Genomic DNA, 18165 nt, shown 5'->3' on the forward strand with positions numbered 1-18165 from the left:
CATGGGCTGCAGGGGCATGATGGCTGCTGCTGGGAGTGGTGTGGGGCTCGGGCAGGCAGGAAGCCTGCCTTAGCCCCGCTGCACTGCTGACCAGGAGCCACCCAAGGAAAGTGCCTCCCAGGAGGCACCCGCATCCCAACCTCCAGCCCTGAGCCCCCTCCCAGAGCCAGAACCCCATACCCCCACCTGCACCCCAACACTCTGCCCTAGCCTGGAGCCTCCTCCTGCACCCAAACTCCCTCCCACAGGCTTGCACCCCAACCTCCTCCCATACTCTGAAACTCTCGTCCCCCATCACAGACCCCAACCCCCTGCCCCAGCCCAGTGAACGTGAGAGTGGATTGCACTTAAATTCAAAAAGTAATCTTGGGCATAAAAAGGTGGGAGCCCACTGCCTTAGATTATCAGTATAGATGCAACTGTTATTAAGATTAGGAATGAATTAGCTTCTTTCATTTGTTTTAAAGCATTGCCTAATTGCGTATTTGTGTGTGTACAAAAAAAAAATTATTGCCAAGTGATATCTCAAATACATTTGACCTAGTATGAGGAAGTTCTATGGCTTGTTTTATACAGAAGGTCGCTCTAGATGGTTACAGTGTTCCCTTTTGGCCTTCGACTCTGTCAGTAATGATTTTCTTAGGAGATACACAAGCTAGAAGCTGCTATACGTAACATATATTAAAATGAACCAAAACCAAACCAACCCAAAAAAGCCACTCTTTGTTCCTGAGACAAAAGTTTAATGGATTAACTGCCTTAATTCTATTTATGTTATCAACAAAGATTTTTAAGCTAGTCATAATAGCAAATAGCTACATATTGTTGACTGTTCAGGCTGGTTCCAGGCCTCCTCCTTTCTTCAGGCTATTAAATGAATTTGGGGTGAGTGGAGTGATGGGTATTTGGTTTGTGCCATGTCTTTTTGTTTGTAAATCATGTATGTGTGTGTAACTGGTACATTTTAAAAATCATGAAGTGAGGAACTACTGCACAATACAGATTCTGAGGCAGCTCTCAACTCATGATATTTCCAGATGTTTGGGATGCTCCAGTGACAAGGTCTGTAAAAGTACCACCTGAATGGAACGTCTTACAAGGGTTTGGGGTGAGACTTTCCTTTTGCCAGTGTCCCATGAAGGATTCTTTTGTTCTATATATGTGCAGTACCATAGTACTCTGCTGGTAAGTAACCCTAAGCCGAAGTAACATTCACCGCTCGTTTAAACCAAAATCACCCCATTTGGGTAAGAATTTTTGCCACTATCAAAAACAAACCAGAAGCTTGGTGTAGACAGCTTGGGTTTAGATCTCCTAGCTGTGGACCTGCACCTGAGAAAATCCCAGAAAATACAGGTGAAATTAGCCTGGGCCACAAGGAAATGCTGCCAGCCCCTCTTGAGACACTGAAAATAGGTGACAGCACCCTCAGTCATCTGTCTCCATGGCACAGTCTGTGCTTTAGCTGAACAAGAAACCCACGTTATCTACAGGATGGTTTGAACTTGACGAGGCTCTGCTCTCCCTGCCTATTAGCAGTTTAGATTCTTCTCAACTTCAAAAACAGCATCAGCAGAGTAGGCTTTGGATCTGAGCTAGGGTGAAGGTACAATATTCATGAGCCAGAAGGATAAGAGGCATTGTCAGTGAGTTCAGATGCAGAATTAGGGAGGGCTGTGGATTGAGGGGTGTTAAGGAGGACTAAGGTGGATAAGGAGTATTAGAAAAGGGTTTGAGTCTAAAGGACTCCAACACAGCAAATTCTCCATAACTGAAACTGAGGGTGAGAGGAAGCTGTGCGCCCTTCTAGCACAGACCCACTAATCAATACTAAGAAGCTACCTTTATTGTATGCATTGTTTTTAACCAATCTGTCTGGTATAAGGCAAAACAGAATTATTTTGTATATACCATAGATCGAAGCATTGATTTTGTAGACAGTACTGCAATTTAGGTCAGATATTCCAGTGAGGATTGGTAATTGCATTGATATATTTTTGAATACTGTAACTCAGTGCAGTCATGGAACAAGGCAAGAAGTGTTTGATTAATAGCTACGTATACTCAAACCACTGTATGCTTCCCAATAATTAATATATTTTAAAAAACTAATTCTGAATAATTTGCAAAACAGAGAAAAGAGCCAGATCTGCAAGAGTAATTTGACCAACTGTAGTTACATTGTTTTCAAGTTATGAACAGAAAGTTTACATATTAAGCAATGTAGTTGTCAGTGTCTCTGAAACAAATTAACGTGAAGTCTGAAGACAGGAACAGAGCTAAATTTTGCAACTGTGATGTGCATGGATATTGGTTAGAGAATGTGTTTTCAGAGAAATGAAAGCAGAAGATGCAACTCATTCACTTTAAAAGAAAAAAGGTCCAGTTCTGCACCCCCTACTTACATTAAATACTTACTCATGCAAGTAAATGCACTGACACCAGTAAGGGGTGCTGGCTGAGGCCCAAACTAATTAGAGTTAAAAACAAACATAATGCTGTGTAACATGAGTGGGGACACTGAGGTACATAAAGGAATATTAATGTACTGGGCCAGATTCTAGCCCTCTCTGCCCTCCTACACCTCCCCCCAGAGGCTGAGCCATGCACCACACAGTTATTCCTGAGGATCTTAGCCTGTCCCTCTCCCCCCGATTTCTGGGAATTTTGCGTAGAGTAAAATTTTCCAAAGCATCAAAGTGACTTAGGCGCTTAGTCCCATTTTCAAAAGAGACTTGGGTGCAGAATTCTGACTGAAAATCATCAGTAGGATTTAGACCTCTTACTGCTTTTTAGAAATGGGACTAAGGCACATTTGAAAATTCTACCCATAGTCTAGATTTTTAATTGCTTTCTGAAGTGCAATGCTTCAAATTGAGATAGTTAGCTACCATGTTTTTCCTAATGAAGCTTTAGAACTTCATCACAGGGTATCATCATGATATGGATATAATAATATGGTCACATAGAGGGGAACAGAAGAATCGGACAGTTTTTTAAGAGGTGAAGATACTGATTGGTATAAATTGAGATGAAACAGCTCTTGACTTAAACACAAGGGCAGTTCTGACATGGAGGCATCTCCTCAGAAAACGAATAAATGTAATGCAGTGTAAAACTGTGGTGCACATTCCAGTGATGAGCTCCTAGGCAGCAGGCAAATGGCTAAAGAGCCATGCCACTAACTTTTAAGGTATTATGTAAATTATCAGCTGTGTTCACTGGCAGCCACTGATGAGCAAGGAAAGGAACTTTCCAAAGTGGCTTTAGTTTGCATGTACGTGCAGCTAAAATAGAATACCAGGACTCGAGATCTACCACTGCTCAAACACAGGTCTTCTATTTGTACAGCAGACAGAGTTGGACTTAACAATAAATATGCTATTTATTATTGCAATAGGCAGTAAGTATGCCAATGTAATTACTACATTCACCCCTCCATATTGGGACTGCAACACATACTCCGTACGGTAGGCCTGCCCCACAGATGGCCATCCTTGGAGTAAGTGTGAAGGAGAAAAATTGTTGCTGCATGCAAGGGAGCTTGACTCCATACCAGCTCTGCCCAGGAGACTGGGGGACGAGGGGAAGTTGGTAGTATCCTTAAGAAGGAGACGGGGGCTGTACTCAGACTCATGAAGGAGACGTGCATGAACCAAGGTCTGCAGTAGCAGTCGTGGTGAAGCTGTGAAGCTGCCAATAGTATGCCACTGAGGTGATTTCGATTTTCTCTCCCCCTAACGCCTCACATAGTTGACTATATATTAAAATGTATTTTGTATCCTGAAAGCAGATGGTGAAAGTCTACAGAATAAAAAATCATCACAGAGTAAAAAAAACTAAATTGTGGTTATGAGGCCTAATTAGTCAGAACATTGTAGCTGGAAAATGATAATATCACTAATAAGCACACCACTAATATGGGTGTTCACCATTTTTGCAATACTGTACTATGATAAATTTGCACAAAGTCTGCCTTGGGTTGATATACAGTAGAACCTCAGAGTTACGAACTGACCAGTCAACCATACACCTCATTTGGAACCAGAAGTACACACTCACACAGCAGAGACCCAAAAAAGGGCAACTATAGTACTGTGTTAAATGTAAAACTACTAAAAAATTAAAGGAAAGCAGCATTTTTCTTCTGCATAGTAAAGTTTCAAAGCTGTATTAGGTCAATATTCAGTTGTATACTTGTGAAAGAACAACCATACTGTTTTTGTTCAGACTTACGAACATTTCAGAGTTATGAACACCCTCCATTCCCAAGGTATTCGTAACTCTGAGGTTCTACTGTAGAAGTTTTAAAGAGAAATGAAGGCTTGCAGCTACTATTAATAATAAACTGGCAAAGATTATATACAAAGGCACAGTGGGCTGATAGTAAAGTTTACGGTAGCTACAGTGGGCTTTCCTCCATTAGGATACAGCTACCAGTCAACATAAGTAAGGCTTGGGGAAATGGTTAAATATAAGAATAAATCAAAGTGAAGAAGCAGTCTAATATCTATGGCTTTAAATTTGCAGTTACAGCTACAAGTCCATATATAAGTCAACAGGAAATGAAAGTACCTGTTGCAAAATACCATGCAATTATACGAGACAGTTGTTAGAAGACAATTATGCTACGCTAGTCACAATGGAAAAATTACACAAGAATACGGATTCCTTTTAAAATATAGTCACTTCAGTCATGTAATTAAATTTCTGCCTGTAGGATTTTTTGTAATAAATATATGTACCAAATAGTATTAGTTTTCAGTAATCGTGGTGTAAAGGTTAATGTACCAGGATTATAAAAATAACATGAACAAATTACATTAAACTTCCAGTTATATGAATTAGAGGTATATATCGTTATCATAAACAGTGTAAGTATTCACCTGTACAATCAAGTATATCAAAAAATTTCAAAAGTGGCCTCTAATTTTGGGTGCCCTGATACCTAGGTACTGATTTTCAGGAGGTGCTAGTATCCGCCTTGCCTATTGAGTGCTGTTGGTTTTGAGAGAGCTCAGTATCTCTGTAAATAAGCATTTTGCATGCCCGGCATTGGACAACAAAGTAGAGGTATCAAAAATTATGGGCAACATTTCAAAATCAGGCTTAAAATAACTTTAGTTTGCATCACTGAATAGAGAAAAAATCTATATATCTGTTTGTTAGTATGTTAGATATGATTGTCATACCTCATTGTATACATCAGTACACCCTCTTCCAAAAGAACAGATTTTAAGGCATGCACGTAAACATCTTAGTCACTGGTAGTCTGGACATGAATGAACAAATTGTCCACTTTTGGAGTTGCCATTTCACTGCTAGTCATGCATGAGAGAGCGAGAGAAATGTAGCCAGGATCAGGGACTGGAAAAGACACTCAAGAGAAAACTAATTTGCAGCAAAAGATACATTAAGCAAAATCAATGTGAAAACACCTGCTCAGGCCACATGATGCTCCATCTTATGAATGGAACATTTCAAGGATTTTTTTTTATGCTGATGTGTGGACAAGTGCAGTGCTAATTACACTGCTTAAATTAGAAACAACCACCTAATCCTGACAGCAGTTACGCTAGGTATGGGGAACTCTGTAGCAGAATTCATCCTCAGTTTCCTCACTCATTTAGCGCTGAATGCAAATGCACACAAGCATGCTATAAGCAGGGCAGCAATGTGGGCCCTAGAGAGATGCACTCAAGTGGTTGACAGTAAAACCTTGTCACTATGTGCTGCTATAACAATATTGTGAGTCAACAACACCTGTGACAGTGACATTACTCATCTAGATGATTATCAAGTAGACGGGGGGCAATGTAACTGCAACTGACATATTGGATGCAACTACTGTATACAAAACTAGTCAAACAAACAATGCAACTTCTGAAAGGGAGAAGGGAAATCTGGTTGTTACACACAGCAGGGGTGTGTTTAATCAGAAAACATATGGCAAAGACAGGAAACAAAATCACTAGCAGCCATCAGAAAAACAAAAGGGTCATGTCATTTCCATGGACAAAGAATGATAGGAAAACCTCTTATCTGGCACATAAGAACCAGGAAAACAGATGTACAATACAGATATATTGTCTTTCCCTGAGCTGGGGAATTATATACCTACACCTGCAGCTGACTGCAGAAAAAGACAGGAAGTTAGAGACTAAAGAGCAGCCATCTGTCAAAGCTTTAATATGGCTGCTTTGGTAGAAAGAGTGGCTAGCTAGCAGTGCCAAATGGCATTGCATATCCTAGAGGGCGTATACCTAGGGACTAGGAAAGGGATTGGCTATGGCCATCCCAACCTGTGAATCACTTATGCCCTGCCCAAAAGCACACTGAAGTCAAAGCCAGCCTGTGCTGGAGGAAGCTATACGTTGCTAAACTGCTGCTCCACTGAGCATCCAGCAGACATTATCCCTTCGTATCACCTGAGTGCTGGCGCTGCAGTCCCCAAACCTTTGTACACCCCCTGTCCCTCCAGAGCCATAATTTGGCCCTACAGGCAATTTAGCAATAATCTCAGGTGTGACTGCATTAACCAAAATTTAAAAAGATATCACAGGCTAAATTCTGCTCTTTGTTACACCTCTGCTGATTTCAGTGATACTGCAGGAACACTACTCAGGCTAGAATTTGGCCCAGTATAGCCACACTACAATTAATCTGATTGGGCCCCTCCCCTGATTTAAAAAAAAAGGTACGTAGTCAATGGGGCAGGTTTTGGTATTTACACTGGTGTAACTAAGCAATGCCGTTGACTTCCTCAAGGTTCCTCCATAGTTACAATGGCGTATCCAAGATCAAAATCTAGTCTTATGGCCTAGCTCATGCTGCCAATTTGCTACAGTAATTTTTGATAAAAGCAACAAGGAGTCTTGTGGCACCTTATAGACTAACAGACGTATTGGAGCATAAGCTTTCGTGGATGAATACCCACTTCGTCAGATACAATTTTTGATGAATCTGTGGGACAGGAAGGGGGCTAAAGAGGCCAGAAGACTCCTTTAAACCAGTGTTTCTCAAACTGGGGCCGCCGCTTGTGTAGGGAAAGCCCCTGACGGGCCGGGCCAGTTTGTTTACCTGCCCCGTCTGCAGGTCTGACTGATCGCGGCTCCCAGTGGCCGTGATTTGCTGCTCCAGGCCAATGGGGGTTGCAGGAAGCGGCGCAGGCCAAGGGACGTACTGGCTGCCGCTTCCAGCAGCGACCCACGGCCAGATCAGCCGGACCTGCAGATGGGGCAGGTAAACAAACCGGCCCGGCCCGCCAGGGGCTTTCCCTACACAAGCGGCGGCCCCAGTTTGAGAAACACTGCTTTAAACTAAAGTGAGATTCTGCTACTCTTTAAAACACTTCTAATAAAAATATTCAGGAACATAGGAATTGCCAGCCCAGATCAGCCTCCAGGTCCAGCTAGTCCAGAATCCTGTCTCTGATTGTGGCCAGCACCAGATGCATTGGTGTAAGACTCTCTCTTCTTCCCCCCACTGCCCTGCACCGATGGCAGGTGTGGGATAATCTGCCTCCTCACGTAGTTCCTATCCTGATCGCTAATACTGAGATATTGGCTTAAGCCCTGAAGCAGGAGACTTAACACCCTTCCAAAAATGTTATTTATCTTAATAATGTTGGATATTCTTGTTATCCATCTAATGTCTAATCCTTTTCTAAATCATACTAAATTCTTGGTCTTAATGTCCCGTGGCTGAGGGTCCTAATTATGTGTTACAAGAAAAAGTATCCCCTTCTTAATCAGTTCTGAAATTGCTTCTTTTTAATTTAGTGGAACATGTTCTTGTGTTATGAGACAGAGTGTTTGCTGAATCTTCTGTAACTAAGAGTTCAAGACACTATATGAACTATCAGCAGTAGCTGAGTGTTTCTCTGTCTTCCTATAACTGTTATTTGTATTGTGGTTTTTTTAATATGAAATGTTTCTTGGAATGTGCGTCATACAAGATACATAGGTTTTTGTCTGTTAGGTAAGCAGAGACATCCGATTAAAAATTCATTGAAAGAAATAGAAATATGGACCTAATTTTTAGAACAGCCTCACCCCCAGCTTCCACTGGTGCATCCAAACTCTCACTTTGGAGCACTAAATAGGTTGTAAAAGAGGATGAAGAGCTTGTTCATTTCAGCAACCGAACTGCATGGGCAACCCTTAACTGTGCATTTCCTGGTTTTTCAGAAGTCTGAGTTTTGCTCAACTCAAAGTTCTGCATGGGGATGACAGGCCACCAAGCAACTTCAACTCTGTGTTACTGTATATTTTTGCCACTGAATTTCCTAGTTTTTTGAACAGGAAAAGCTCTATTGTTGGTAGGAGCTAGTAGTAATTTAGGCAGCTGAACATATCATGTCTCTCAATTTGCATACCGAGACAACCAGACCTTCCCACCCACACACATCAGCCCTGCTTTGGCACACCTTCCTAACCACACCTCTGACCCATTCAATGTGTGCACCCCTTCAACCTGGCCCCCTCCCCAATACTGTACCCAGCACGCCCCACTGCCAGCAGGGATCACATCTCCCTGAAGTCCTCCCTCCCTGGTATACAAATATTTCTATTGTTGTTACATCCCCCACCATATAACCTAACTGACAGACAGAGCCTGGAGCAAAGGACAACTATGTTACAATAGAAGGGTGCTCCTGGTCATGTTTTAGAATGGTTGGAGGGTGTGGTTTGTGGCACAGCTGGTGAGAGAAATCACAGACAGGGTTTCTGTTCCGAAATCCTAACAGTTTTATGTTTGAAAGAAAGATCTCTGGCCTCTGCCCAATAGAGGTTCCCCATCTCTGAAAACCAATGTAGTGTCAGAGCTTCCAATGTTTCTATGTCATACAATACACATTTTTGGTCAGCCATTAACCTTCCACTTTCCCAATTAATGTTTTTCCAACAGTTATTTATAACTTTCATGTTGTCACTGTAGCAATTATTTAGCCAAATCAGCAAAAACTCTCACAGCACCTGGGCACAGTCTGATGTAGTCCAAATCTGCTCTCATACATTGTATGAAGCGCATACCAGGAATAAGGCCAGATCATTTCCTCCCAAGTCAATCATCACAATGTCCAGTATACCACAACCTCTTAAGGCACAAGTTGGATGCTACCAACTAGGCAAAACAATGATGGCCAATGCAGCCCACTTCTTTTCAACCTGGCAGTCTGTAGGCAACAATCCCCATGTCATGGTGTACTCCTTGCTCTCCCACAAACTTCTGCAACCTTGTGGTCCAGAAGTTGTCCAGAACCCACACACTAGCAACCTTGACAGCACTCATATTTCTTTTCCCTCAGGGTCAAGGACCTTTGCTGTCAGTTCCAAATCTCCATGCTGTCTTTTTTTGGAAAGACCATGTTAATCTGCTCCCAGATCACGTACTAGCCAAAATACAGATCTTCTCAAACAACCAATCAAAGGTCTGCTTAGCACCTGTCCTCATTTCCCACTCCCTCCATCACCGCAACCCTATCCCTGGTCCCCCATTCCCACCCTCCTACACACAAAGCTCACTGTCTCCAACTCCTCTTCACCCAATAGAACAAAAATGTTGGTTAGACCGGCTGGTAACTATTCTGCGGTGTTCACAGTAAACCTCCTCGTAAATTAAACACATTATAACAGACAACCTGCAGCAAGAAACATGAGTTATTAAATTGTTATTGCTCAGGAGCACAAAGGTTTGAACTAGAAATGTCAGGGGTTGTGTGTTCACCGGGGCAATGGGGTCGGTATATTTCCTCGAACTGCCCAGATAAGCATAAAGTGGCTGCATAGAAACCCCCGCACTTTTTTTTTTATTAGTGCATATGGAATGTAATAATTCCACACTACATATCTATGCAAACAAAGAACATGTTCTTAAATGCTGTTCTGAGGTTGGGTCCCTCAAAGATTTAGTGCAGTGTTTCTCAAACTGGGGCCGCCACTTGTGTAGGGAAAGCCCCTGGCGGGCCGGGCCGGTTTGTTTACCTGCCCCGTCCGCAGGTCCGGCCAATCACGACTCCCACTGGCCGCAGTTCACCGCTCCAGGCCAATGGGGGCTGCTGGAAGCGGTGCAGGCCGAGGGACGTACTGGCTGCCGCTTCCAGCATCTCCCATTGGCCTGGAGCAGCGAACCGCAGCCAGTGGGAGCCACAATTGGCCGGAACTGCGGACGGGGCAGGTAAACAAACCGTCCCGGCCCGTTGGAGGCTTTCCCTACTCAAGTGGCGGCCCCAGTTTGAGAAACAAGGATTTAGTGGGTGCCATGCACTCGCTTTGATAAAACTCAACAGATTAAGACCATTTTGACCACATTGATTCAACACTCATCACTAGCTCTTCGCAAAAAAAAGCCAAGCGAACAAAAAAAATACCTAAAATCTTTTTGGAAAATGGCTGTTTTGGAGAAAATGTGTGGGGGGTAGGGGCTTGTATCTCTGCAACACCTAGTTCAAATGACCCCAGATTTGGATCACCAACCCTATCCTGTACCCTGCTGAGGCACACCATATTTTAAAGGAACATGACTAAGCATGTCAATGTTAGAGGACTTTAAAAGGTCAACCTTTAAACAGAAGTTGGGACAACTCAACTAATGTGGCACTACTATGCCACTATAATACATACACCATTCCTGTTCAACTTGGGGCTGTCATAAAGGTGCTCTCTCAAATACAGACACAGAGCAAGGACATGGCGGAAAACAGCTGTATTAAACTATCACCTCCCATTCAGTCTTTCCCGCTGCGAGTGCCACTGCTAGTAGAGGAAAAAAACATGACAATACGGCTACTGCTGCTGGTAACAGTACACACTCTGGAGTTGCTACTAAACATCCACCGCCTCAGAAATGGTTTGCAATAGATGTTGGTAACATTGTCCATTATTAGGTCTCAGTTAATGAGAAGTTCTGCTTGTTTCACTTCTTGTTCTATGACAACCCCATAAGAATTTGATGCTATCTGCCATCTTCAATCGAAGTATTGCCAAGCTGCATTTCAAAACAAAGTGGAGACATTTCTCAATCTTATGGCATAATGTACACATGGGTTCTGAACAGTCTCTAGACTGAAAAACAAAATCATACAATTTAAGGGATAATTCTATAGCCACACTAGACACTAAACACTAGAAGATAAAAAATTATAATCACCCAATCCACAGAGATACTATATCATGCCAAATACAAATGTGCTAATCTATTGTAGCTTCCAGTGGAGTCCCCTGCTGTGTCAGATGGACAGCACTGCAGCCAAAAGCCCCAGGCTGTATCCTTTGTGTGGTCTCCCAGGCAGTACACAGCAGTGCAGCAGCTATCCTTGGAGAGGTGCAGCATGCCACCTACTCTGCTGTGCTAGTTGCTGAAGAGAAGGACTGGGCTATGGCCTTGCTCTTATTCCACCCTTTCAACATCCAGTACACATGGTTGCTGCTGTAATGGCACAGAGCCCCCTCCCTCTCCACCCTCCTCCCCCCACCACTCCCCAGTTGCTGATTCTTGTTACAAAGTGGGGTGGAGGGAGGGGAGAATGCGTGTGCCTGCACTCGGTCCCACATTGTCAAGCATTTTTCTGTTTTATTTAATTTCATTTCACTCTTTCAAACTCATCAGTTAGGCTCCAATTCAGAGAGGCAGTCCTACTCAGTTCAACACTTAAGCATGGGCTTACAGTGAAGCAAGCTGTTCTGAACAGGGATGCACTTAAGTACATGCTTGAATGCTTTCCTCACTCCATTTCTAGTTTTTGTGCTATTCAAGGCAAACATTTTGAAACTCTAGCCCAGTGTTTCTCAAACTGGGGCCACCACTTGTTCAGGGAAAGCCCCTGGTGAGCTGGGCCAGTTTGTTTACCTGCCCTGTCCACAGGTCCAGCCGATCGCGGTTCCCAGTGGCCGCGATTTGCTGCTCCAGGCCAATGGGGGTTGCAGGAAGCGGAGCGGGCCAAGGGACGTACTGGCCACCGCTTCCAGCAGCTCTCATTGGCCTGGAGCAGCGAACCGCGGCCAGTGGGAGCTGCGATCAGCTGGACCTGCGGACGGGGCAGGTAAACAAACCGGCCCGGCTTGCCAGAGGCTTTCCCTACACAAGCGGTGGCCCCAGTTTGAGAAATATTGCTCTAGCCCCATGTCCTTTGTTCTGAGAGGCCATGCAGGAAAAAAAATGAGTATACAGCATACATATTTAATCTGAATAGTTGTTATTTGTTATTTTCCCATTATATGTTGTGGAATGTATTTGCAAAGTGTGCAAAGACCACACCTGAGAATGAAATGAGAACAGTGTTGCTTCAAATGAGCAACACTGGTAATCAGAGGAGTCAAGAACCTGGCAATATTAAAGCAAGCCTTTGGCTTAATCCTGCTCTCAGATATTGTACGCTGGCAAGCACTGCTGTACAATCAGTTACAGTCCCTGAATATGCAGGCCATGTATCTGATTCTACAAGACATGTGGAGATGCACATGCACATATATGCAATTTCACCATCAACACAAGTGAAATGAATATATAGACTGAAAATGCTACAGTTATTCAACACCAAAACTGGAGGAGAGAGGTTTTAAGGTAAGTTTTGTTTGATAGGTTCTTTAATTATTTTGCCCTGCAGAAAACAATATTGACACTGCATTGGTAGTTTTTGTTAGCATTCAGCAGATTTTTGACACAAAAAGGAATGCTCTAGTCGGAGGCACTAAATTAAAGATGTTCAGAGTCTACAGATGGAGGTTTTTAAATAATAGAAGCTGTTTTTCCTCATGCTCTCACCCATCCTTTATGGCAAATATCAGTCCTGCAACTTCCATGAAAACTTTTTAACCTATTCATTATTTAACAGGGAGGCAAACTGATCCAGCAAAGAAATGTTTAACACAAAAATCAGTATGGATGGATACTTTGTAACATGGCACATGAACTTTAAACTATGTAACATTAAAAAAACTGTGTATTATACCTATTTATAATTGTATGGTCATGTGACATTTATGACTGTATGGGTATAAAAGAACTAGCTGATAACATATGGCACTGATTATATCACACATACACACACACACTTTATCATTGGAAATTGTAATTCTGCTATAGAATAGTTACTCTGAGTATCAAATTGAATTATTGGAAACAAATTTTCAAATATGCCATCTGAGTTGTGCACACAAAATCTGCACATACAAAATAAGTGACTGTACACAAACAAGTATTTGTGATGATTGTAGTTGGAGTGCACATATGCATGTATTACAGACTCAATTTGGTGCCAAAGTCTGTTCCCAGCTTGTTTATGGAACTTTTTCTTAACAATGAGTGAGATAAAAGCTGTACAAAGAGGCTGCTGTATGGGTATAACTAAGGGCAGAATCTGACTTGTTGGATTTACACGAAAGGATGGAGAGCACACTTACTTCACAAAGGAACTACAATAAAGCTCCTTTTGTTTCATAACAGAAACCTACAATATACCATATATGATGTTGATCCAACATTAGCAGGAATGGTGCTCAACTAGCAAAGTCTACTAAATCCAAAAGCCATCAAGATCTGTGACAATACAAATGTACAAGTAGATTTGCTAGCTGAAGGCTATCTTTTCCACTTCATACATTTTGAGTAGAAGTTTTAAAAAAATCTGTTTAAAACTCAGTCAACTTTGTTGTAAAAGTAACATATCTGAGCTCCTGATAGAACTTTGGTGACAGTAGCACTGAAATTACTGTTAGAATCTGCTCTCGCTTCTCCTGATATGGTTCGTATCCCTGTTCAGACAGATGGTCTCATTTTTACAGTATCATAGAGCCTTGGACTATATGAGGCAATTAGTGTAATCAAGGTAATTCTCAAAGTGTTAATATTAATGAAGTGAAATAATTTATTTTCATAATACTTAAGAGAAATTTGAATTCAAAAGAGTAGCATTGGGTCCCATGGGGCTAAATTCTGCCCCATGTGTAACCCATGCAATCCTGTGGATTACATTGGGGTTGCATAGGGTATAATCTGGACAGAATATATCCAAATAGATTTACTTCTGCAATTCCAAACAGCCTTTATATTTCTCATAACTTCTCTTAGATGTGCATCATGAATCCATGCATAATATATACATTATTGAAAGAGTATTTCAGACTGATGTTATATGGTGAAGCAAAGTCTTGCCTTTCAAATAAATGACATGCTTTAACAGGCAGTTCTCACTGATTCTAAAACCTGCAGAAAAACTGACTACACGCTGCCAAAGGCTAGATACACTCACCAGTGTCAGAACAAATGCTAAAAGAATACTTTGGGGTTTGTTACACTGTGGTGATGCCTACACACCAAATTACATTTCATGTGCAAAACAAACCCACATTTCATCTCCTACTACATCAGGTATTTTTAGTAATCAAAGCAGCAGCACCCAGTATTTATCAATGAACTATGAATCTTGTCTTAACAAAATATTGAAGATTAAAGACCTTATTCTACACCCAATTTTCACACAAAACTCCTATTAAAATTAATGAGACTTCTACTTGATGGATGAATGAGGATAGGATATAGCTTTTTTATTATTAAATAAGAAGCTTAGATGGCTTTTGGTTCTGCAGTGTATTTATTAATAGGTGATACTCCTGGTATTAAGTCCTGAATGTACTAGCATGTGTACTCACCTCAGACTTACTACCAGAACACCATAAAGTAAAGGGATTCCATAGTTAAGGTTGCTTTGAAAGTTTCATTATGGCCTTATGGTGAACCCATCTAAAAATTAACTGAGTAAGTGATTTGCTGGAAATATTTTATGTAATATTTTTAAAGTTTCATAGTTTTCACAAGAGTTCATATAAAATTACCCTTGTACTAATTTTGCTGCAGCATCATAATTTTTCAGCCCGTTTCTTCAGCACAGAATACACTTTAAACAAACAAACTGGCACTTGTATAGCTTAGTGTACATAAAAGCATAAAATATGTTTAAAACACTCAGTGGTTTTACAAAGAGCAGTACTGTACCATCTTTGTTATTAAACAAATCCCACAAATGAAGCTGGCAGATAAAGATGCAAGAGGAGGATTTATCAGTGCCGCTCAGACTCCCTTCATTGAGCAATTGGTAATTTCTGCTGCTACCTACCTGCCTGCCCTGAAAGACCTAAAGAGTCAGCTGTTTAGAGAAGACAGCAGCAGTTCCTTTAATGGTATGCTAACATTTTCTATAGCTTGGGGGAGCACAGACAGGAGAATGACCTCCTGCACATTAAGCAGGAAAAGGTGTGTGGCCCCTTTGAGGGCTAGAAAGCCAGTGACTTGCTGCGGCAACTTCAGCCCAGGTCAGGGTGGGGACACTGACACTTCTCCCCACTAAGTGACCAGAAGAGGGGGGTCTATTTAGGGCCACACTGGGGCAGGAAAAGCCCTCTTTTACCAGGACCAAGTGGAGCAGCACCCACACTCCCACCCCTGGGACTAGTTAAATACCAGGGTTTGTCATGATGTGCTGTGTGAATTATGCTAGTTGGTCCTCTCTCAGTGGGCTGGGAAGGACTTTTTTCCCTCAATGCTAGATGGGCCAAGGTGACATGGGGACATTTTTTCCTTCCCACAGCAGGTTGGAGGTTTAGTTGGGGTGAACATGAAATGGGGCGGGGATACGCTGTGATGTTGCAACTCATTATGTAGGCATGGGAAGATGCCAAGTGAAGGTACTCCGTAGGGAAGGAATACAACAAGCAGATTAAATGGATTGGTAAAGGATTTAGAGGAAGTATTCTTTAAAGGAGCAGAAACAGGAGGAGGTTGGGGCTCCTATGAGTGGTAAGAGAGGGAGCCAAACCCCTCCCACCCTCCATAGCCCCCCTTAGCCCTCATTTAGGGCAGTGTTGCAGGGTCCCAGCAGCAGGTTGGCTGGGGACCAGGATGGGTAAAGGGGGGATATGTGTAAATTATACTATCAGGTATACGTAAATGACTATGGCATACCTGTACTGCACACTTTTATCTGCCAAGTACTCCCAGATATTTAGGAATAAAGCTGCGGATTAATTAAAGCACATCCAGTGTCTCCTGGCCTTCTTCTGGCATAACCGGACAAAGAGTAAGAGCGGGCCTACAGGCAATCGAGCTCTTCTACCTCAAAAAGAGTGACATTTCAGGCAGGAGCAGGGGAAAATTGTCCCCATCAACATCATTAAACAGTGCAAGTAAAGTTTAGTTTTCTAATAATCATATTCTAATTATAATCTAATGATCATTCCCCTCTATTCGACATTGGTGAGGCCTCATCTGGAGTACTGTGTCCAGTTTTGGGCCCCACACTACAAGAAGGATGTGGAAAAATTGGAAAGAGTCCAGCGGAGAGCAACAAAAATTATTAGGGGCCTGGAGCATATGACTTATGAGGAGAGGCTGAGGGAACTGGGATTGTTTAGTCTGCAGAAGAGAAGAATGAGGGGGGACATGATAGCTGCTCTCAACTACCTGAAAGGGGGATCCAAAGAGGATGGATCTAGACTGTTCTCAGTGGTACCAGATGACAGAACAAGGAGTAATGGTCTCAAGTTGCAGTGGGGGAGATTTAGTTTGGATATTAGGAAAAACTTTTTCACTAGGAGGGTGGTGAAGCACTGGAATGGGTTACCTAGGAAGGTGGTGGAATCTCCTACCTTAGAGGTTTTTAAGGTCAAGCTTGACAAAGTCCTGGCTGGGATGATTTAGTTGGGAACTGGTCCTGCTTTGAGCAGGGGGTTGGACTAGATGACCTCCCGAGGTCCCTTCCAACTCTGATATTCTATGATTCTATAATCACACTGTATCTGAAACTGAAACTACGTTTTTTGGTAAGCACTTGCATCATCATCTTTCTTGTTGTAAGCACCATAATGGTTGCTTTCCACACACTGTATGCTAGTAACCAACACCTAGACATTCTAAAGGAATAATTATGCTTACTTTTCATGAAGATGTGCCTACCTGTTGTACAGAAGAATATCTGGCTTCCAAATCTGACCATCAGGAAAACGAACATTCTTCACTCCGGGGTAGTCAGACATGTTCCATTGTAAATAGTAATCTGTCCAATACTGACACAAAGAAATGTGTTAGTGTCACTTTTTTCCACTCACTACCTCTCTCTAGAGATTATCTAGCCCCAACCAAAGTTTATTTTTATTTTAAAAGTATTATTTAGCTTCAGACAATGAAATGTTTAGAAAGAATGACTTTAGCCACCTTGAAAATAACATTGCAAAGCACAAAAATTCCATTTTTAGTTCACAGTGATTGCATACAACAGCCTACAAAAGCAGGTTCAATATGCTTGTATTTTATTGTTCATGCTGGCTTGAGCACAAAATTGGAACAGAACAGATTTTTTTTTAATACTAATACTAATTCCAATTACATTTTGCTTCTGAGACTTAACTTGGATAGTTCCTTTTGTTAAAAATGATTGGATTATGTAACCATTCAGAGGCATTTTGGGTATAGCAGCCAAGAGTCTCTACTGATAAGGGTTACACTACTGAATTTCCAGCTTCTAAAGGGAACAATGCAAATCTGCTACAGGAGAGAACGTTTGCAATCAAAGAGTTTCAGTCCATGTTTTTCACTCTCAAAAAAGAATGTTAACTGCTGTGGTTTTGAAAACTATGGGCCCTATCCTGAGAGGTGCTGAACACAACTCCCATAGATAGCTGCTCAGCCCAGTGCAAGCAACAATGGTCAAGACCTAGCTTTTAGTTCAGGGTTAGTTAATCCTGTGTTGCTAGCAGGTCTGGATCTGTCACTCTTTAAGCAATTAATGTAAAATGCATTAATGTCAGGGATCTCATCTCCCACCATCAACTGTATCACACTTTGACTGCAATATATTTTAGTGACTATTTTTTAGGAAATGAGTCAAAATTGGATAAAATAACTGGCCAGAAACGTCACATAAATCTTTCCAGAGATTTGCAAAAGTTCAATTCACTTTGTTTTTAAAAATTGAGTGTGCACGGCTGCTGTCCTGGTTTTGTGTCATGAGGAAGGTTGTTCTCACAATATTTGTCCCAGACACATCACATGGAAACATCCAGATCAAAATTCAGATAAATTCCAATAAATGGGTCAGGGTTTCAAGACCCACTTCTGTTCTCCATAAACAATACAATCCCTTTGACCACTAAGCTGCGAGCAGCTTGCTCA

At 41.9% G+C, this 18165-nt stretch overlaps 1 protein-coding gene across 1 annotated transcript in view; it reads right to left on the reverse strand.

Annotated features, from left to right (window-relative positions):
* The window catches only part of CHRNA7 (cholinergic receptor nicotinic alpha 7 subunit), a 92914-nt gene that overhangs the window by 13643 nt on the left and 61106 nt on the right, over window positions 1-18165 (reverse strand). Inside the window, exon 4 of the mRNA XM_034784619.1 lies at window positions 16951-17060. Within this exon, the coding sequence (XP_034640510.1) occupies window positions 16951-17060 (110 nt within the window). The remainder of the gene's footprint in view (window positions 1-16950; window positions 17061-18165) is intronic.

The sequence above is a fragment of the Trachemys scripta genome, chromosome 10, assembly GCF_013100865.1.
Source record: "Trachemys scripta elegans isolate TJP31775 chromosome 10, CAS_Tse_1.0, whole genome shotgun sequence".
Lineage (NCBI taxonomy): Eukaryota > Metazoa > Chordata > Testudines > Emydidae > Trachemys > Trachemys scripta.